This window comes from Diutina rugosa (assembly GCF_008704595.1).
Source record: "Diutina rugosa strain CBS 613 chromosome Unknown scaffold45_size117891, whole genome shotgun sequence".
Taxonomy (NCBI): Eukaryota; Fungi; Ascomycota; class Pichiomycetes; order Serinales; family Debaryomycetaceae; genus Diutina; species Diutina rugosa.
The window spans coordinates 69,506-90,261 of record NW_022995059.1 but is presented as its reverse complement, the minus strand read 5'-3'; the positions used below and the strand labels follow the sequence as shown (position 1 = coordinate 90,261).

Here is a 20,756-nt window from a genome sequence, read left to right as displayed (position 1 = left end):
GTTCTTTTTACTTCTTCAGAGCGTCGGCGGCGGGCACTTGCACGGCAATTTCGGTGCCGGTCTTCAGCGGCTCGGCGATGGTGGTGGTGGCCTGGACGGGCTTGGCTCCCGGCGCCGTCTTCCCTTCGAAAAGGTAGTACGCCACCTGCTTGGCGGAGTCGCCCTCCGACTTTCTCCAGTTGACGATCCGGGTCAATTGGTAGCCGGCGACGGCGCCCAAAAAGAAGTTGACGGACGCCAACAACGGGTTTCTCGGCTTGATGACGAAGCCGGCCCACCGGGTCCAGATGGCGCCGGTGGCCATCAACGCCATCTGCTGGGTCCCCGAAAGCTTTTCGACGGGCCGTTGGGTGTCCTTAAGCCCGGCAATGACGAGCAACCACTTGCACACGGGGGCGGCAATGTGCACCAGGGGCATCTTCGCCCACAATCTTTGGCCAAACAGTCCAGCAGCAGCACTCATGATCGATGGAGAATGGGTATGGATTGTTATCAACCCTGGTTGATTTGATTTCAGAGTGCGGGTGCGGGGTGTCGCGACCCAGCGAGAGGGGGAACCCCACGCGCCAGCGGGTGGTAGAGGGCGTACCCGGGGATGTCGGTGGAGACCTGGAGAGGGCGGAGAGTGGGTAAATTGGTGGGCAGTGGTGGTCGCTAGCGATTGCCTCGTAGGCGGTAACTATGGTAATAGTGGTGGTGTACACCGGAGGTATTTGGCCGACCGGTACACATCGAACCGGGTGCGGAACCGCCAACCACCAGCAGTGAATAATGATGAGAGGAATAGATATGGGGACTGTGTAGGTACCAATCATTGAACTGAAAGATTCAAATAGTTTCTTGGAAATACTCTAAAGATGTTGAATTTGGACTCATTTTATCAGTGATCAAAGAAAGACAATTGAGTTAAAGATTGACGAAATAGATATACTCGTGGTTTACTCGTGGACAGTCAAAAAAAAACTCATCCCATTCTTCCTAAAATTTACGATTGTTCCTGAGGTGGTGATGCTGCGTTTGCATTGTGCACCACCCTCTGAACGCATTGACTCAGGTCCACCCCGATCTACCTCACAGCGTCAGCAAGATCACTGCCACTTCTCAAGTTTCGCTAAAAGATGAAACCAGTGACTGTCTCCATGCATAACTGCATCACCAGCTAGCCCGGATGGACACTTTCCTGACCCTTTTTTCCCAGTTTATGTTCCAAATAAATGCATGCAACATCATGACTACGCTGCATCGAGGTGGACGCGGTGGGTCTAATTGAGGTGGTTCTGGAAGTTGTGCCACCGTGAATAATGGTCTTATACCACCCATGTGTGAAGATGTTAGACATCACATGAAACCGAGAGTATTCTCGTCATTTACCTACACGTTTGACGAGTACGTCGACCGTCACCACGTCTGGTGTAATGAGGTTCCCCCACCACGGGATCTAAGACATCACCCACCAGAGCCGCCGTTCCCAGAACCACAGAGTTTGAGCGCTTATGGTGCAAATGATGATATACGCTTCGAGCAATACCAAATTACGGCGTCACCGATGTTGAACCCAATTGGATATCTCCCTTCACCGAGTGTGCTCCCTATGGCTTTTGAGAACGTTCCATTGATTCCTCGACCACCGCATGAAATTCGACGAGAGCAAATTGACTCTTCAGATCCGATTTTTTCTGAAATTGTTGCTCCTCTCCAACACAATGAACTGCTGGTTCCACCTCACGAACTAGACTCATCAATGATTGTCAAAACTCCAAACATCGCCAACAGACTCTACCAGCAAGACCCACTATCTTTTGGACAAAAACTTCAGGATCTTTTAGTTTGTCAGGAAAATCAATCGTTCACCTGTGTATTTCAAAGCCTCGACAAGTGTCGAATTGAATATGCTGATTCTACCACTTGCTTGAGACATATGCTTCTCAATCATTTCACGTTTGACAACACTAAAGTTCCCTTCAAGCTCAGTGACATGCTCACGCTTACTGGGAAATGCAAATGTGGGCATGAGGATACAGCGGGAACTTGGTTGTATAATCATGTCCTCACCACGAAAGACCCGTGTCCATTGATCAAACAGGAGCTCAACGAGGTCGCAAACGCCGACTAATGGCGAACATTCTGAACATTTTCACTTGTGTTTGTCCAGATGATTGTCGCTGCACTAAAGAACACTTATAACAACTATATAAACGACTTAAATTGGCTGACCCATAAGATTCTAGTTAAAGTTAGATTGTTAGTACATATCTCTGGCGTTGGGTGCATCCGCGGTGGGTGAAGACGTGAGGTGAAACCAATAGGTTTCGATATACCACACCAAAACTTATCGTAGGCACTGAGGGTAATGGATGTCGGTGGTGCCACTAGTTGAGAGTTGAAGACAATTAACCCCTTGATTTTGGCGATGTCTGAATGAAAGGATAGTTAACGACAAAAACTACACACCAAGCTCTTTATGTATTGGTCGATCCTTAAACTTCTCGTCCGAATGATTAGATAGAACGAGTTGATTAAATTCGGAAACTATCAATCTCATTTACAAATAGATATTCAAACTGATGACTAATGGTACAAAGGTTTTCGTTTCCATTCCCAATCTCATCAATCTTGTGTTATGTGACTTCCATTTGCGCTTGGGCGTTTAATAAGTTCTTGAGCAGTGTTACCAAAGCTCGCATTCTCAAATTATTAAAATATGGATCTCTTTGTGTGAAATAACCCCCGTGGGGCGAGACAAAAAAGCTAGTTGCATTTAGACTATTTCTGAGGTGAGCCAGCGCCTCGACGTTGCTTCCTACCACTATCAATCAATCTGAGCAATATGGTCTTCAAAAGTGATTGCATAAAGCTCTAAATTAATGCAATCTTCCTTAACGGCAGCTTTTTGCCATTAGTAAAAGACATTTTGCTCTATAAAAAGCGTTAAGCCTCGACGCACTCCCTCGCCAAAAAAATGGCATTTTTATACGGAGTCAGCCGCGTGCCTCGCTACCGGTGCCTCGATACGAATCGCGGTGCGTTTCGCCACGCTAGCGCCGTTTATAAGGTATACTGACCCTCTGGGGCTCAGGAACTCTTGAAATGATCGCCAATATCTATTTGGTAACACCATATATCAGGCCTGAACAAGCTTTAATTATTCCGGTCGGGGCTGCACGTGGGCGTCTGTAAGCGGCAAGCCAAGACCAGCCAAGACCAGTCAAACCTCTCTCGCTTCTGAGGGCAATTACTCTGTACATGTGTCATTTCCCTATGCAACGGCTGCCCCTGCCGGTCAACCGACTATATATACCCTACCTGCTACCCTATACGACTAAACACCGCAAGCGATGGCAACTAGAGACCTCCCCAAGCTGTTGGGCCAGTTACTCTTTGGATGGAAGAACTCGGTACCAAATGAAATAACCATCCACAAGTCACGAGCCCAATTGGTCGAGGAGGACTACCAGCCCGACGGCGACAAAGTACGCAAATTCACCTGGCTGAGCTGCTGGCCGGCGTTCGCTGCTGGGTTCGGGTTGTTTTCCGATGGCTACGTCAATGCCCTGATCGGGTCGGTGCTGACGATTCTCGGGATCATGTACCCCACCGAATACAAAGGGTCCAACGCCGTCAATAACGTGTCGTCGATTGCCTTTGTCGGGATCGTGGTGGGGCAGTTGTCGTTTGGCTACATTGCCGACCGTATCGATCGGAAAAAGGGGATGCTTGCCGCCAATGTTATCTTGATCGTGTTTACGATTTTGTGTTCGGCAGCGACGTGGGGGGCTAACGGGTCGGTGTACGGGATGTTTGCCGCGTTGACGACATTTAGATTCTTTTTAGGGGTGGGTATCGGCGCTGAGTACCCTACCGCCTCAGTGATCTCTTCCGAATTTGCCAACCAGTTGCCGCTGGGTATCCGTAACCGAGTGTTTGCCATGTCCACTAATTGCGCAATTAATCTCGGGTTTGTCACCGCTGCGTTCGTGCCATTAATTTTGTTATGGATCTTCTCGCCTGACCATTTGACGGCAGTATGGCGATTGACTTTAGGCTTAGGCGCCATCCCCCCCATCGCCTTATTCTTCCTCCGGTTGAAGATGGTCGATCTGAAGGTGTTCAAAAAGTATAACATGAAGCACGCTAAGTACCCCGTGTGGTTGTGTCTCAAGTTCTACTGGTATCGGTTAGCCGTGATCTCGGCGTTGTGGTTTATTTACAACTTCTCGGCGTTTTCGTTCGGGATCTACTCGTCGGCGATCATCAATAATATCGTCCCCGATGGTGACCTATACAAGACGTTTGGCTGGAATACATTGTTGAATGTGTTTTACTTGCCTGGCTGCTTCTTAGGAGCATTCTTCGCCGACTGGTTCGGCGTGAGAATTACCCTTACCACCGGGTTGATCTGTCAGGCGGTGTTTGGTTTTGCTATGGCCGGTGCCTACCCCACCCTCAAACAACACGTGGCCAGCTTTGTGGTGGTGTTTGGCTTTTTCACAGCTTTCGGTGAGTTTGGTCCCGGTAACTCTATGGGGCTTATTTCGTCGAAATTGTCGGCCACTGCCGTCAGAGGTGTATTTTATGGCATTGCTGCGGCTATGGGCAAAATTGGCGCCTTCGTCGGCACCTGGGTGTTCCCAGTGATCATTAAAAACGCCGGTGGCTCCGACACTGATCTGGGCAACCAGGCGCCATTTTACGTGTCGCTGTCCCTCTGCTTATTTGCCGCCCTTCTCGCCTGGTTCTTTTTACCTTACGTCGGTCAAGACTCCATCAACAGAGAAGACGATGCCTTCCTCGAGTACTTACACGCCAACGGCTACGATATCAGTCAATTGGGTGACCGCGACTCGGCCGATTCCTACAGTGAAGATATTGAGAACCAGTCTGCTGGTTATGACAACGGGATGATGAAACAGGCTGACTCCTACGACGAAGATTCGGGCAAGCAACCCAGCTATAACGATGAGGTGATCGAGATTGATCACACCGTGTTGTCAGAGCAAAAAGCCTTTTCTAGTCCAAAATAAAGTTTTTCGTAATCTAATTATGTTTATGTGGTAATGAGTCGCACTTAATCGTCCTTAGTGTGTACCCCTTGCGAGGGGGCAACCGTTTCGCAGCAACATCAGTGCTGCAAAGATTTGGATGAGATCAACCCCTTTCCCAATAGAATCATAAGCGAACCACCAGGCAGCAAACTACAAGTTTAACTAACACCAGCAATCGTAACCGGTCATCTATTTCGACTACCTAATTCATTAATCGTTCTAACAAGCACACTCGTTGGCGGCACGGGGTTCGGACCCCGACAAGTCGATGCGGCCTTCACGCTGGGTGACGGCGGGCTCGTCGGGGGACTCTTCGGGTATCTTTTTGCCGATGGCGACAAACACGTCGGTGACGTTCTTCCCCGTCTTCGCCAGCGTCTCAAACCACAACAAGCCTTCTTCCTCAGCTAAGCGCTTGCCTTCTTCTTCGGTCACTTTGCGCATGTCGGCGTCGTCCTCGACCAAGTCGAGCTTGTTGCCGACGAGGGCAATGACAATGTCCTTCAGCGCCTGTTCGTGCAACTCCTTGACCCAATGGCGGGCTTTTATGAGCGAGGCGGGCTTGGTGACGTCGTACACCACCAACGCCGCCTGGGCCTTGCGGTAGTACATCGGCGCCAACGAGGCGAACCGCTCCTGGCCGGCGGTGTCCCAGATCTCGTACTTGATCGTCCGGGAGTCGATGGTGCACTTTTGGGTGAGGAACGCCGCGCCGATGGTGGGTTCCTTGTTTTCCTGGAAGTCGTTCAGGACAAACCGGAGCACAAGACTCGATTTGCCCACGGCAGCTTCGCCAAGAAGCACTAGTTTCACGGAGTTCATCCTCGGGTGGGGGCGCGTCGGCGAACGGGTGGCAACTATAGCTTGTACCGGGCCCTTATCACGAATGGTCACTTATTACCCGCGCCCCGAAAAACACACGTGACCACAAACCACCCCAAGCTTATGGCCATTACTGGAAATCCGGGCCCACCACTCGAGTTGGTAATGTTAACGATTTGATCCATTACTAAAACCTACGGGTCGTGATGGTTAGCGTTTAGATCACTTGTCATACTGAATGAATTAATCGCACTGGATCAAAGTTGACGGTGGCAATGGTAGTGTTTCTCAGGTGGAAGTAAAGCGTACGAGTAGTTGCCTTCTACCTCTGGTCTTCAAATCATTTTATTTGTACTAACTTTTTTGAATTGAGTAGCGTATAATGGTAACAGACTTCCTTCTCGAATCTGTGGTATTAGCATCGACCGTTATAGAACCAAAGTGAGGAATGAAACCCTCTTGCACGATTCCTGTCATTGATTACAATAAGTTTCGGCGTAAATGTGAGGTGCCGGTATTTAACCACCCTATTCACAGAAGAATTCCATGCAGAAGTCTCTGTTGCTGGTGGCATCTACAAAAATTTGGTGAGACGGTATAATTATGGATCAATCTAGACCACTCTCGACTCAACTATATTCACCAAAACCTTCACTAACACTACGGACTATCCATCAGATCATTTGGAGTACCTTTTGGATGGCAAATTTTAGATGCCCATGATTTAGCAGCGCAGTTTATGACCCGATCGATTACCCAAAGCGAACTGATTGAGACTCCCCCACACGGGTGACAATTCCCCACCGATATACGAGCAAGTTGTATCTCCGAACAGATTACCCGTTCGACGCAGGTTCTAGCCTGGAACCCCACTTCGCATGCTCTGGAAACGACACCTTCGAGGTACCGGACCTTGCCGTTGGCACTGCAAAACTTACCCCTAAAGATGCTCTAACCGAAGAGGTCAAACGGAAGGAATCTTGCTGATGGCAGTAACAGTTTGAAAGGTTAGCACGAGTCGTCTGATTACATAATTTTGGTATTGATTACGGCACTTTTCTATTCGCTCTGACGATATAGGCGCCAAGTGCTAGTGGGATTGAGCACACTAAGTTACCACTGCCATAAACAATGAATTTAAGGAATACCAAAAGGCCAATGAACATCTTGGAATAGATTTTACACCATGCTGATGCAATCATGAGAGCACGTTGGCTTACTTGAACCAACACGTTCATTTGAGGGCAAGCATGACCAAAATGAGTTTATTCCACACCGTTCAGTTACAAACACCTTTCCAACTTTAGGGTTGGGTTGACACTGGTTTGCATTAAGGTTTCTTACGTTTCTTCTTTGCAAACCATGTCGTACATTGTGAAACAAACAGAAACAAACAGAAACAAACAGAATGCTTTGGCGATCCGTGAATAAACCAGATCGAGGATGACGTCGCTGTGTGTGGTAAAAGCCGAGATCCAATTCTCCTGTTTTTCATTTGAGGCATCAACTCAATCAAGAGAGCTTTATCCATTACATCAGGGGTGTGATCAGGTCGGGATTGAGTCAATGGTTCGCCTCCGAAGGTCCATCATCTCTGAAAAAGAACCCGATTGGTAGCAACTTCACCCTTCGTCATCATCAAATGCTCTCGCAACTATCGCAGTAAGTTTACCATAAGGTGTTGGCGAAATTTATCATCGCCCCGCACCAGTGAGATCTTGGTATGGTATATCGAGTGTCCATTCAATGATGAGCAGCCAATGTATTCAACAGTTGAACAAGAATAACCCAAAGAAGCACCATTGACCTCGAAAGCAATGCGATAACTTCATTATGGTGACTGGGATTAGGGTGAGATAACGCGCTACAGTGTGCGGCTATTCTCCTGGAACTTGACACGCCTATTCGACACGATCACTATGCTCCTTTAAATTATACGATCAATGCGTCAACTGGCCTAACATTTCGGTGGCAATCAGAGCCTGGATCGATGCAATTCCGGCGATATTGTCTGACATGGCGAACACCATACGAAAATCGGGCTGCGCATCTTTATCAAGTGAACTAACCTCCTCACGGCTGGCTATACCCTTTGGCTAATTGATCTGTTATGATATCACTTGTGTTTGGTTTTGATTAGAGAGTTTTGTCGTCTATTCCTTCAAGCGTTCAAAAATGGTGATTGCAGTCAATGGCATAAGCTACAAGCTTTCAACTTTAAATGCAAAACTACTACCCACAGGGTTTAGTGTCCGCATACGCTGGTATTAAAAGGATCAGGTCACACCAGGCCTGTTATCCTGATTTCTACCGTGAGTGGTTGAGGCCATGGACCAGGTGCCCTTCCGCCCGTCACGAGTGGACGCGCCCATCGTCCACCGTATTAAAGACTCCTTACCGACTGAGCATGACCGTCGATGCTTCATGAAGTTTGTCATGGACAGTGACGAGTACGACCTCATTAATCAAGCTGGGATCGAGAGAAATCACCAACAGTTTGATCAGCGCATGCTTGCGCTTATCGAAACGCTTCCAGAACTGGAGGAATACATGAAAGATATGGGGCCGTATGTGGTGGTGGACAACCGCAAAACATACACCACACGTATGGCTGACATCGAGCGGGCATTGAATGATGCGGTGGCCGAGGATTTCTTGCCTGAGAACCGGGCGCTGTTGGAAAATGATGCCGAAACAGCCCGCCAAGCGGCTCTCAAAGAGCTCATTCGGGGGTACAGAAGTTTCTTTCGTGCCCATATTCCCTTGACTGAGGAAAATAAGGAGAGATTTGATGACATTTTGGATGCTTACGAGTTCTTCGTGTCTGTTTCGGCGTATCGCTTCCGGGTGGAGTTGACGGAACTTCTTCGGCAGGCATTCAACTGCGACGCCACGTTGGGGCTCTATTATGGGCAGAACTACTGGTTTTACGTCCACGCTGATGACGGTACGAAAACAGTGTTCATTTCCCTTTAGGTGTATTGTGAATCAAGCTGTTGTTTGCTCAGTAAACGTTGAATGTGAATGGTAGCTTCATAGGTGTGAATTAATATACGAAAATTACAATTGAAATAAATAGGACTTGTTCAAGCGGCCTATCTTCTGTAACACCAATTCTGATCTCGCAATTGTTTTGTAACAAAATTTCGAAAGATAAGGTAGAATGAAATACAAGTGAATTTTCATTATCTACATAAGCGTAGTGTGAGGGTTCGCGGTTCTTTAGATTTGGTGGCTAGTGCGGTTAAACGCAGGCTAATTTCCCTTACCCCGCTAATCGGTGTGAGTGGCTTTAGCTCACGGTGTTCTCTCTACCAAATCAGCGGTGATCCATTCTAATAACTTTGAAGTGCCGATGACTATCCTATGATTTATTGAAACCATCGTTAACTACGATTGATATAGCAAGCTCATGTTTGCTTTGAGTACTTTCCGTCGTTGGGGTAATTGATGATATCCTCGGATATTATCTCGGCGATAGGTGATGTGAAACATATTGAGAATATCTGTGGAGCAGTGACGGGCTTATTTTTACGAGGCGCAGTTAAACTAACGGGACGTTTCCAAGAGCCAACTTTAGTGGTACTCAGTGGAGTAAACCTATGTTGCGATGGCAAGCAGGGCTCTCTTTCCAATGACTTGAAATCCTCGATATACAACACTCTTGAGTATTTATATCCGGCTTATACAATTGTTCGTCTGATGCTTCCATGCTAGTTTATAAACCCCGCCCTTTCTAGGGTCAGCCGTTCATGAAGCTCGGTCTATCTACAACACACATACGCTGGCGTCACTGCAACCGTTTCAAAACTTGATCAACATTTTTTGCTCCTGTTTACTGGAATTATGCTGTCGTTGATCTCCCACCCTTCACTGAGCTCCCTAACCAAGACCACGGCCAAGGACCAGGAGGAGACCCGCCCTAACTCCGATGTTGATAGTCTCAAGGAAAATGACAACGACCACGGCTTACACCAGGCGCGGACCAAGACGTCAGCGCTGGCAGTCCATGATCAAGTCCAATCCAAATGGCCGTTTTTCCATGGGCATTTGAGACAAACTCGTCGTCTCATCTTCACTCAACACGCGATTGTCTGTGCGTTGATGGCGGCGTTGATGTTGGGGATCTTTTCCATTTATTGGGGGTCAATGTTCCACAAGACTGACCACCAAAGATATCTCAAAATGTTGGTGCTTATTGAGGATTATGAGACAATTGATCTGATTCCTCCTGTATTTGGTAATAAGCTTGTAGAGGTGTTGAGCACCGCTGAGGCTAAGCGAATTGGAGAGTGGCACATCTATACCCCGGGAAACTTTCTGGCAATCCAACCAAAAGATACCAATTCGACATCACAAACAGTGGAGACGTTGATTCACGAGCAAAAGTTTTGGGCAGCAATTCACGTCCAAGCTAATGCTACCCACAATTTCTACCAAGCTATGATGGCGGGGAACAGCAGCTATGTTGCTGGTAACGAAACCTGGCACTTGGTGTATGAAACCGGTCGTGATTTTGTCAATATTCCCTCATACGTGGTGAAGAATTGTCAAGCTATCCAGGGGATGATGTTAGCTGACCAACAATCAATTACTGAATCTCTTCTCGACGCTGTCCAGGACAAAGGGGACGACATTGACACGATAGTACAGCGGGGGTGGAAGCTTCTATCTCAGCCACTTACATTCACTGTTCGTGATCTCCGCCCGGTGACTGACGGCACGTTGCTTGCTCCTGCTCAGGTGGGATTGATTTATATGATTCTTGTGACGTTCTTTCTGTTTGCCATGTTCCAAGACCTACACGTGACGGTGAGTAAGTCTGCCCTTATGCCTAAGCATTATGTGTTGTACCGAATTATGTCATCAATCTTATCGTATTTTTGGCTATCACTCATGTACTCGTTGGTGTCGCTAGCCTTTCAAATTGATTTTGGTCGAGCATTTGGCCGCGCTGGTTTTGTTGTCTACTGGATGACCAACTGGATGGCGATGACGGCGCTAGGCACGATAAATGAAGTGTTAGCTCACTTTATAGTTTTGGTATACCCTTCCGTGCTTGGGTTTTGGTTGGTGTTTTGGGTGATGGCTAATGTATCACCGACATTCACCCCTATGGCGTTGACTGCCAATTTCTACCGATACGGGTACGCTATGCCCTTATACAACACCGTGGAAATTACCAAGTGCATCTTTTTCGATACTTATCGAGGCCATATGGGACGGTGTTTCGGTATTCTTGCTGCCTGGATCGTGGTATCGAACATTGCATTGGCGTTGGTGATTCCATTTTTCGGTAAGACGATGGCAAAGCGAGCGGCTAAAGCAGCTCAAGCTGCCGCCGACAAACAAACACGAGACGCCTAGACCAATATTTCTCATTGTGCAGACATGGGTGGGGCCGTCTAGTCTCAGAAAAGGCCTATGTAATTGAATGTTCGAAGAGTGCCACTCGATCCATGTGGATCATGATAATACAATCAAGATCAAATTAGGAAACTCGAATTATTCAGGTGATATCATGACTGCTTTCGTTTATATATTAGTCTATAATTGTCTTTAGATGCTTAGTTTGAGTCAGAGGCGCCACACACGAACCGAATGGTCGGCACTGCCGGCAGCCACCACCATTGCCGCCGGCGTCGGGGCAAACGCCACCAGGTTCACTCTCCCCGCGGGGGTATCACTATCGGCGATCTCGGTGGTCACCTGGAGAGCGCTGTCGTTAACAGTACCGACACTGATGTCCCCCAGTTCGAGCCCAGCGACGAAATGGGTCAGTTGCCAGGTGTCGATAGCAGTGACGGGGGCAGCGAATGACTGCGATGAAACCGCAGTCTCCGGCAGGTTTACCGACCACATTTTCACCAGCTTATCTCTCAGACAGGTGAGGAAACGGGTGTCGTCGATCCAGGCGCCATCCCAGATAATTCTGGTGTGAGCTTTTTGGTTGTGGAGCACAAGCTCAAACTGGGCGGTGGCAGCGTCGATGAGCTTCCAAAGCGAGAACAGCCGGTCTCTCAGCGTTGCAAGCAAGTGGGTGCCCAGTGGGTTCCAGGCCAACGACGTCACCGTTAACGTATGGCCACTAAGCGGAGTGGGCACCAACTGGTAGTCAGGGGCGCCCAGGAACAACCGGATGGCGGCATGTTTGAGCAGGTTGCTCTTACAGGCGCTGGCAATGAGCAGGTAGCTGGGGTGGACGGCAACGCACGAGATCTCGTACCCATGCCCGTAAAGCTTTTCAAGCTCGGGAAATAACGTATACTTTTGAAGGATATCTTCGAGCGGCGGGTGTTCGAGTGTTGCCAACACGTCTTCCTGGGTTTCATTGGTGTCATCAGCTTCAGCTTCAGCGGAGGGAGCTTTGGTCTCGGCTTTATTAGATAAACCAAGCACGGGGACCGCGGCAGTGGTGGGTAAGTCGGCGCTAAGTCCGTCAATACCGCACTGGTTGTGGAGCATTTTCGCCATCAGCAGGGTCATTTTGAACACCCGGAGCACTTTTTCGTCGCCACCACTGACGAAAGTGGCGCCGTCGGCCAGTAAGTTATCGAGGCAGACCATGTCGTAGCCGTGGATTTGCGGGCGGCCAAACTCACGGTAGCGCCCGTTACTGGAGGCGTATAACCGGGTGGTTTGGTCTAAAGAAGTGGCGTAAACAAAGTCGCCCTGAGGAGACCACTTGACGCTGGTGACTTCGCGAATGGCTCCCGATACTCCCGGCGCCGGCACAAACGTATCGGAGTCCCCCAACATTTGGTACATGCGGAGCGACCCCGTCTTACCACTGGTCAATACTCGTTCTCCTTGAGCGTCATTAAGCCAAAGACATCCCCAAAAACCCCCTGACAGCCCCGTCGCCGTCAGGGCTCCTTTAATCGAAAGTTCGCCCATACGGTGGCGCGGCACCCAGATGCCCAGCTCGGCGTCCAGCGCCCACACCATGAGCGCAGTATCAGCCGAAGCCGATAAAAGCTCGGGACGCGTCGGGTGCCACTGCAACCCCGAGATCCAGTCGTCGTGTCCCACTAAGAGGGCGTCAAAGGTAAACGCGGCGTCGAGGCCAGAACCAAGGGTGAACTTGTGTTGCTTATTCAGCAAAAGCACCAACTGGGAGTCGTCATCAGCAGCGACGGCGTTGCCCACCTGGAGGCGCCACAACCGGATGTAACGGTCCTGGGACCCCAGTGCCAATACCCATTCTTCAGGGCCACTGGAGCGGAAACTGAGACACTTGACCCAGTCTTCGTGTCCTGGTAACTGCTGCAATTGGGCGAATGAACCCACGGCGCCCCCATAGATGTAGATGTTGTGCTTAGTGCCGCCGACAGCAATGACGTAGTTATCGGCGGAGACTTTGGTGATGGCGATGGCCAACGGGTAAAACGGAAGCTCAATCACCTGGAGCACGTCGCCTTGTGGAGAGATCACTGCCATTTGCTTGTCGGTGGCCCCCAGGATGAAAAACAGGTGGTCTTCGGCCACCGCGAGCACCGTCACCGATTTGCGGTGGATGTCAACAATTTTGGCCACTTTGTGGTCTTGCCAAAGCACCACTTGGTTGTCTTCGCCCGCCGACACCATGGTGTTGCCGATAAAGGCGACGGCGGTGACAGGGGCGGTGTGGCGCTTCAAGGTCGTGGTGACTCCCTGCGACGATAGCGGATCCCAGAGAGCCACGGTGGTGCCCGCGGCGTAGGCAAGCGTCCCCTGGCCGTACGCAAACACCTGGGTCTGGCGGTTCAGCCCGATAAACACCCCGAGACTGGTGGCCATTGAATGATAGATGCCGTTAGTGGTGGTCGCGCGCGATGAGCACTAAGTCAGGGAGAGTGGTCACCAAGGACGATTGGATACACCTTGGAAAAATAGTAGAGTTTAAGTTGATTATCGAGTTAACAGATGGAATGAATTACGTCGGAGATGAAGAGTTTCAAATTAAAGATTTAGACATTTGGTTTTAGGTAATTATATGAGCTCATGAGGATTATCTATCCCATCAGCAATAACGACCCGGACATCTGATTAGCTTCACAAATCGGAATCAATATCAACATTTACCAGTCGTCAATAGATGGATACTCTTGCCGTCATTGTGTTCGCTGGTGGGGTCAAATTTGAAGATTTAGAGGCTCGCCGTTTGGTTCCGAGGATGAGAAACAGAATAACGTGGTGTAGCTGGTATACAGCATGAAGGAAGCGGTCATGGTTAGTTACGGTGGATTGAATCGTTCTGGGAGTATTGACTACGGTTACCGATTCGTAAATTAAGCAGAAAAAATTAATTTCAATTCCCTTTTTGTACAAGAGGGTACGTTAAGGAGCACCTTGGCCAGCGAAAATCGTGTCAAGCGCCATTTCATAGCGCACCATAAATGCCCGCTGCTCGGTGGCAATGGTCATGGCAACCGCACCATACCACGTCGTAGCGCCCTGCCGCATAGCGTTCTGGAAACGCTGGGAAAAGTTGTGGCTATCAACGGGCATTTTCGGTAAACGCGTTTGGACGACCAACTCCTCGGCGGCATCCTGGAGCCGGGTCGCGAGTCTGTCAATCGCTGCAGCAGCGAGCCGTTGGCAAGTGCCGCGACTGAACTGACGGATACGGGCCATGCTAGCCTCATCATCAGGAGGGCGAGCTTGCGGCGCTAATGCCAACATGAGAGAGCAATTGTTCGCGTATTCCCGGTCTTCTCCTCGAGGAGAATCCCAAATATCATCAACGATTCCCTGATAAACATCAGTGAGAGGGAACCCATCGTTGCACAATATTTAGGAATGGCCTGCACGAGACGGCGACCTGAACCGTGGCAGGAAATTTCGTAGTCGATAGCGGCGAGAGGGGGAATTTCAAACGCCTCATTGTAGTCACGGCTGATGTTTTCAAGCTCAATGACTCTGGTGGCACGATCGACTAAGGTGTGGAAACGACTGGTAGTTGATTCAAACTGGTGAATAACGTCTCTGGCAAGATCTTCGTAGCCATCAGTAAGGAAGTAGGGGTTGGCACAGTAGTTAGTCGGAGTGGTTCCGCGAAGAAAGGGGAAAGCCCCAATCTGGGGAGTCATCGACATCCTGTGCTTATTGCTAAGCATACTCGGACATTCGCCAGCCATATACCCCCCCCTCCTTCGTGACGGGCACCGACACAACTCACCGGGATTGTAGTGACCGAATGCCGTCAGTGAAAGCTTAACGATAATGCTTAACTTTATCCTCGCACCCCTTTCATATTGAATGAATTCAAGGCAAGCTCTCATTCTGTTCAACTGGCGAACCTGTAAAGGGCATGCTTTAGTGAATACACTTTCAAGGCGAACAATTTTCATAATGGCAGTCCACTCTGATCACTTGTCAACACTTTCACGGGGTGGCAGGAATAAGGGCATGCAGACAGTAAACCACTAAGGATGAAAGTTTGAACGGGAAGTAGTGCTTGCATTTCAATTTGGTTTAGGCCTGATCAGCTCATTAGCCGTGGCATCACAACCATCCAAACAATAACGCGAGACACCATTGAACTCAAGAATTCGCAGCAACAAACCAAAAGTTGGGTGTAAACACTGACAATTCCCTAAGCTAGTTCTCAAAATTTGTCGATACCGATTGTCAGTTTAAAAGTATGTTCACATCATTTCCCCACAATTTCGATATCCAGTCGCGTTTTCGTGTACGTTTTATTTGATAACGAATTTCACGCGCCGTCCCTAATTCAAGTTACCAGAACGAGAACCCATTGAGTTCAGACACGACAATGTGTCTGTCGAAGGAGTGATTGCTTTTCTTACTTGTCCTGCTTTGGAACGGGCACCTACTTCCCGGGACTGATGCCTTGACAATTTGGTTTGTTAGTTCCTACGAGCCAAAGGGGTGATTGATGACTACAACGGTGGATCGATTTACATTAATTGAGATACACATATCTCGATATCCTCGATACTTCTTCGAAATTACACCACGCAAGCCAACATCGCGGCAACGGCGACGGCCAACGTCACTCTGGGGACAGTGAGGCCAGCGGCGGCACCCTTGCGGTCCTTGTTGCCCTTGCCCGACTTCTTGTTCAAGTCCTTCACCCGCTTCTTCTTGATGTCGTCGGCGGCGGCGTTGACCTTGGCCGAGGTCATGTCGTCGTTGGTGACGAGCTGGTCCAGGTTGCCGTTGGAAAACACCACCACGGTACCGTCAGCGGCGAAGAGAATCGCCCCGGAGACGTCACCGTCGCCGATGTTGGTGTAGCCGTCAATGGTGTTGCCGCCGTCGATGTCGTCGGTGTGCTGGCGGTCGTACAACGTGGGGCGGAAGCGGCGGCGGTAGTCCTTGTGCATGGGTTCGAACACGGCGAACTCACCGCAGCCCAGGCGCCAGCACAGGCAGTCGGCGTTGTCCTTGTCGCGGTAGTTGTTCAGGGTCCGGGGGATCTGGGCGTTCAACACGCGGATGGCGGTCTTGTCCAAGTTGTCGGCGTTACCGAGACGTTGCCACTTGAACACGAAGAGCTTGGCCTTACCGCTGAACCCGTGGTAGGCGGGGATGCCGTCACGGTAGACACCGCAGTCGCCGTTGACCCCCAGGTCGCCGCAGGTGTCGTTGGAGTAGATGATGATCTGTTGGTCCAGAGTGAGCTCAGTGTTGGTCAGTAAGGTTTCGGGCTGGTCGGAGGCACCGCCGTCCGAACCGGCGTACACCAACGCCTTACCCAAGCACTTGGAGTCCTGACCCTGAGGGGTCAAGAAGGTGATGTTTTCGGCAGTGTTGCCGTCCCACTTACCGATGGTGGTCCACTGGCTGTCGCCGCTGTTGAGCTTGTAGTCCTCAGACGAGTAGGCGTAGAAGCTCAACAACTTGAGGGGGCCCTGGAATTGGACGGCAACCTCACCGTCCAAGGGAGAGTTGGCACCCGAGAACTTGACAGGGTCGCCCACCTGGCACGAGCATTGGTCCAGGTCGGGGTTGTTAAGTTGCAGCACGGGGGTGTAGTCGCCGTCGAAGCCAAAGTTGTTGAATTGGAGCACGTCACGGTTTTTGATGGCCACGGCCACCGAGGCCAACGCTAACACCAACAAGTTCTTCATTGTCAGGGGGGGGAAATTTGATTTGTGAATTGATTACGGCACTAGCCACCGGGTTTATATATCGCTGAGCCGCGGCCTCGCCAGGGCGGCAGGTTGCGTTCGGCATCACAAGCATGACCTCTAAAATTACCCACCTCCCGGGAAAGGGTATTGTCAAGGTTCAGATGACGCTACGGGGACGGGGAATTGCTTTCATCCGAGAAATCTTGTTTTAAAGGACGGCTACGGGCGCGTTGTCGACTAATTGGTTACGTCTCTAATACCCTATGTTGAGTTGAATTGGCATTACCAATGAGATTGACCCCAGTGGCTCGCCTCGGAGGAATCGCAGCCGCTTCCTCATCTACGACGGCCCCGGCGTACGGTGATGTCACGCCGGAAACGATGGTTTGCCTTCTCATTGATGGTCCACATCCAACCGACAGGCGAACGTGGGTATGGCCGCGGCATTAACCGGATAGAGGAAGATGCCGTCGTTACATTTTAAGGAGAATTATTGGTGCTACCTTGTCGTAGATGGTGATCGTAGGTTCTCTCCGCTATCCTCTCACCACCGTTCTGCCCCAATTCAGAATTTATTCTTGTCAATCGTAGTGGTTGTGCTGACCTCGTATCAAAGCAACTAAACGAGGGTGCCTTTTGTGTTTTGGGTGCAAAAACTAAATTACGTGCATGGGGCGTCACGTGCGTCATAGGGTGAGTGGGCAGATTCGGCGTTTACTCAGGGGACAATGGCGGCACCGACGAGCAAGTAGACACGGGAACTCCGTCGCCTCCCGTTGCAGCCGAGGGTACCCCTATACCTAAGCAAACATTTGTGACTAATCGCTCAAAGACACCAGGATTGTGGAGGGTTGCCGACGCCAGCCGAGGGTAGCTATGAGGGGGGACCTGCTGGCGAGCTAGCCTCTCGTCAAAGGGGCTTGAATAAATAGTCAGCGTCAAGATAGCCTGAATCTGATCGGCAGGCTAAGGTACGAGGATCGATCGGGACGGACGTACCCGAGAGTCAGGCGCCCGTTGTCGCTCGTGCGATTTCTTACCCCGGAGTTTATGCACAGAAGGAGCGTTCGGATCACGGGCTCCGCTCATGGCGAACAATAGCCGTCACGGCTCTGGACGTGCTTTTTCGGCATCACCCCATCGAGGATAGGGGCACCCCGGCACCCGTCGGCGCCGTGGTCTAGAAATTCACGCAAACGGATTTTGTGTGTGGGCATGACAAATGAGCGGGTAATGCCGTAGCAACTTAGGCGTTTCGTGGTGGCAGCGGTGGAGATGGTCTGCTTGCACATGGAAACGTCGGCTTCTTATTTCGTTAGGGATCACGGTTACGACGATGGGTGATAGGGGATGAATCAAAAGGAACTAGTCCACGCACCATCCCTGAATAAAGCCCCTGGACACAATGATGACGCCGTGATCGTGGTGGTGGCAGTCACTACACTCGCTCCCTCCCCTCTCGAAGCCTTGCTTGTGACTTTAGTTGTGGCTAATTACATGGCAAATGCAATTTTCTCGGAGGGCACACGACCATTTGTGACACTTTGAGATCGGGCAACTGGTGGCACAATTTGTCTCATGTTAGGCGTAACTTGCCACTACCTGTCTCACGTACCCATTAGGAATTCAAATATTAGGGTTAATTGTCAAACTAACCGCTCAATTTGCCATGAATCCATTCCGGTTGGCTTACGAGGTATTTCCGAGGGTAACTTGCGCGTGTATTACTGCGCGAACCCCATCCATATCCGGGACTCTCACTGGAGTAAACCCGGGGTAGTCACCACTTACACCACCTCCCTCACTAACGCCATACAACCACGCCAATGCTCGAGTTTACCGTGCCCGTGGTCGCCGACCGCAACATGGTCCGCGAAGCCATCAAAGGTAAGTATAACTACCCTCAATGGTCGATTCAATTGTCTACTAACTTCAACTTAGGCGTGATTCTGACGATCTTTTTCCACCGGCTACTTGGCCCCATAACGCCTACTCCTGCCAGCTTCCTCGGCATCAGCTACCCCACGGCTGACCTCCCCCTGCTTGACGACGACATCGACAACAAAATCAGCCAGTTGCTCGACAAATTGGACGTCGACAGCCACCACCGGGCCACGGCGGAGATCCACTTCCAGACGAGGGAAAAGAAGCCCCGCGGCTGGTTTAAACTGGACGCCGACGAGGTAAAGCTGTGGGAGGTGTGGACGGTCGATGTCACCTGTACTCCCGGAGTGGCCGGGGTGGCTAATACTGATGCCATCCGCACCTCATTTGAAGAGGCAGTGGTGCTGGTGGTGACGACGTGCGACGCCCATAAGGACCACATCCCCGCCCTTAGCACCATGGACCCGCTGCCGTTTCCCTATGCGATTGTCGTGTGATATTCAAGAGTTCTATAAAACGCTTTTACAAGTTGGCGCTGTACATCCCTTCCTCGCCCCGGACCAAGATGCACTCGTCCTCGTACACCACAATGTCGTAAAGCCCCAACAGCTCGGCCTTGTCGACGACCTCTTGGTTGTACGACCCCGGCTGGAACCAGAGACCCCTGACCAAGTCGCGGTAGCCGTCGACCTTGGCAATTTCGTCCAACGTCGCCACCGTGATCTTGGGCGGGGTCAAAAACGAGATCGACACCCCGTCGCTGGCCGACAACGGGTACCCCGCCAAGTCCTGGTGCTGCTTAAGCGCCTTCAACACCTCGGTGATCAGGGGGACCACTTTCTGGTCGAGAATCACCTCCTCCCGCGGGTTAATGGGGATGGCGTTGAGGTCGTGGGCAAGGTACCAGTTGAGGATCTTGTAGCCAAACTTGGTGGGGTTGTTGGAGGCGCCGGCGACCAAGTACTGGCGCGTGGGGCCGAAAAACAGCTTGATCTTCGTCTTCATCGACATGTTGTGTATGGTAAAGCTGTGGATATGGGTAATTAGGTGGCAGGTTTAGTGTGGGGCGCGCGGGGCGCACCGACTTGCCCCACGGTTATCAGTGCGCACGTGATGGCTGCTTTCGGCTCCCCGCGGGTGAGGGTAAACCTCAATGCTGCAAATTGATAATTATGCCTTAGGATTCCATAGTCAATTTATGTAGAGTTTTTTTGGTAAACCCTGAACGTGATTTATTGATCTAGAATTTCCTATATATTCATTACCAGATTATTTGAATTAGTATCGGCAGATTTCGTTGAGAGGGTAGGGCGAAAACTGCCTGCCAAAAGCCTGTGTCCTGTCATACATCAAGCCATGTACAACAAACACTTTTAGCTTTGAAAAGACTTCCTGTGGACGCTGTAAATCACCGCAGCATGCCGACGCGGCCAGTTCTCATACTGAGCGAAAGCCCCTATCTCAGGATACACAAGCAGCTCCCGAAAGTGCAATGCCTTATAACTCTGAGCGGTGTGCCACCCAATTACTAATCGTATACTGGGGAAAGCTTTCAAGCTCAGGAGATTGAATACCTTTGTGGGCAAAACACAGATCTCTCAACCTGGTAAACTGATGGGCCATAATAAAAATATTACCATTCTTCAATCGCTAAGCGAGTATGAGAGACAACCATTTCACGCCGACAATATCACCAATTATCAGTAGGTTGTACGCTTTGGTTTTGATTGCGTCGACGGTAAATGGTTCACTCAATCGAATTCAATCAAAGCGAAGTTCAATGTTCCCACTCATGCTTGGAAATGGCCAGTTGTAGTCAATCTGCCTTGTGTGCTTGTATGTGCCTCTTCAGGGCCGTATAAACTTCTTCTTCCCATTGAGCATCTTCGAGGATAACTTTACGTCCCGGCCAGCACGATAGGAGATG

The 20,756-nt window shown here is 50.2% G+C and overlaps 11 protein-coding genes across 11 annotated transcripts; 5 read left to right on the top strand and 6 right to left on the bottom strand. All coding sequences in view use genetic code 12, as the record gives it.

Annotated features, from left to right (window-relative positions):
• Nucleotides 1–7: 7 nt before the first annotated feature.
• On the bottom strand, nucleotides 8–463 carry DIURU_000252 (mitochondrial pyruvate carrier; the record flags this gene model as incomplete). Its single annotated transcript, XM_034155180.1, has 1 exon — nucleotides 8–463. The coding sequence occupies one exon, from the start codon at nucleotides 461–463 to the stop codon at nucleotides 8–10; it is 456 nt and encodes a 151-aa protein (XP_034014968.1).
• Nucleotides 464–1,318: 855 nt separating this feature from the next.
• Nucleotides 1,319–2,113, top strand: DIURU_000251 (uncharacterized protein; the record flags this gene model as incomplete). Its single annotated transcript, XM_034155169.1, has 1 exon — nucleotides 1,319–2,113. The coding sequence occupies one exon, from the start codon at nucleotides 1,319–1,321 to the stop codon at nucleotides 2,111–2,113; it is 795 nt and encodes a 264-aa protein (XP_034014967.1).
• Nucleotides 2,114–3,335: 1,222 nt separating this feature from the next.
• On the top strand, nucleotides 3,336–5,021 carry DIURU_000250 (uncharacterized protein; the record flags this gene model as incomplete). Its single annotated transcript, XM_034155158.1, has 1 exon — nucleotides 3,336–5,021. The coding sequence occupies one exon, from the start codon at nucleotides 3,336–3,338 to the stop codon at nucleotides 5,019–5,021; it is 1,686 nt and encodes a 561-aa protein (XP_034014966.1).
• Nucleotides 5,022–5,261: 240 nt separating this feature from the next.
• VPS21 (Rab family GTPase) lies at nucleotides 5,262–5,864 on the bottom strand (the record flags this gene model as incomplete). The annotated part of the gene is made up of 1 exon (XM_034155146.1): nucleotides 5,262–5,864. The coding sequence occupies one exon, from the start codon at nucleotides 5,862–5,864 to the stop codon at nucleotides 5,262–5,264; it is 603 nt and encodes a 200-aa protein (XP_034014965.1).
• A 2,328-nt stretch (nucleotides 5,865–8,192) lies between these two features.
• DIURU_000248 (uncharacterized protein) lies at nucleotides 8,193–8,840 on the top strand (the record flags this gene model as incomplete). Its single annotated transcript, XM_034155135.1, has 1 exon — nucleotides 8,193–8,840. One exon carries the CDS (start codon nucleotides 8,193–8,195, stop codon nucleotides 8,838–8,840), a length of 648 nt encoding a protein of 215 aa, XP_034014964.1.
• Nucleotides 8,841–9,710: 870 nt separating this feature from the next.
• Nucleotides 9,711–11,231, top strand: DIURU_000247 (SNG1 family protein; the record flags this gene model as incomplete). Its single annotated transcript, XM_034155124.1, has 1 exon — nucleotides 9,711–11,231. One exon carries the CDS (start codon nucleotides 9,711–9,713, stop codon nucleotides 11,229–11,231), a length of 1,521 nt encoding a protein of 506 aa, XP_034014963.1.
• Nucleotides 11,232–11,441: 210 nt separating this feature from the next.
• On the bottom strand, nucleotides 11,442–13,643 carry DIURU_000246 (Elongator subunit; the record flags this gene model as incomplete). Its single annotated transcript, XM_034155113.1, has 1 exon — nucleotides 11,442–13,643. One exon carries the CDS (start codon nucleotides 13,641–13,643, stop codon nucleotides 11,442–11,444), a length of 2,202 nt encoding a protein of 733 aa, XP_034014962.1.
• A 540-nt stretch (nucleotides 13,644–14,183) lies between these two features.
• DIURU_000245 (uncharacterized protein) lies at nucleotides 14,184–14,528 on the bottom strand (the record flags this gene model as incomplete). Its single annotated transcript, XM_034155102.1, has 1 exon — nucleotides 14,184–14,528. The coding sequence occupies one exon, from the start codon at nucleotides 14,526–14,528 to the stop codon at nucleotides 14,184–14,186; it is 345 nt and encodes a 114-aa protein (XP_034014961.1).
• Nucleotides 14,529–15,817: 1,289 nt separating this feature from the next.
• DIURU_000244 (uncharacterized protein) lies at nucleotides 15,818–16,942 on the bottom strand (the record flags this gene model as incomplete). The annotated part of the gene is made up of 1 exon (XM_034155091.1): nucleotides 15,818–16,942. The coding sequence occupies one exon, from the start codon at nucleotides 16,940–16,942 to the stop codon at nucleotides 15,818–15,820; it is 1,125 nt and encodes a 374-aa protein (XP_034014960.1).
• A 1,829-nt stretch (nucleotides 16,943–18,771) lies between these two features.
• On the top strand, nucleotides 18,772–19,326 carry DIURU_000243 (uncharacterized protein; the record flags this gene model as incomplete). The annotated part of the gene is made up of 1 exon (XM_034155080.1): nucleotides 18,772–19,326. The coding sequence occupies one exon, from the start codon at nucleotides 18,772–18,774 to the stop codon at nucleotides 19,324–19,326; it is 555 nt and encodes a 184-aa protein (XP_034014959.1).
• A 25-nt stretch (nucleotides 19,327–19,351) lies between these two features.
• Nucleotides 19,352–19,840, bottom strand: DIURU_000242 (uncharacterized protein; the record flags this gene model as incomplete). The annotated part of the gene is made up of 1 exon (XM_034155069.1): nucleotides 19,352–19,840. One exon carries the CDS (start codon nucleotides 19,838–19,840, stop codon nucleotides 19,352–19,354), a length of 489 nt encoding a protein of 162 aa, XP_034014958.1.
• Between the last annotated feature and the right edge of the window lie 916 nt (nucleotides 19,841–20,756).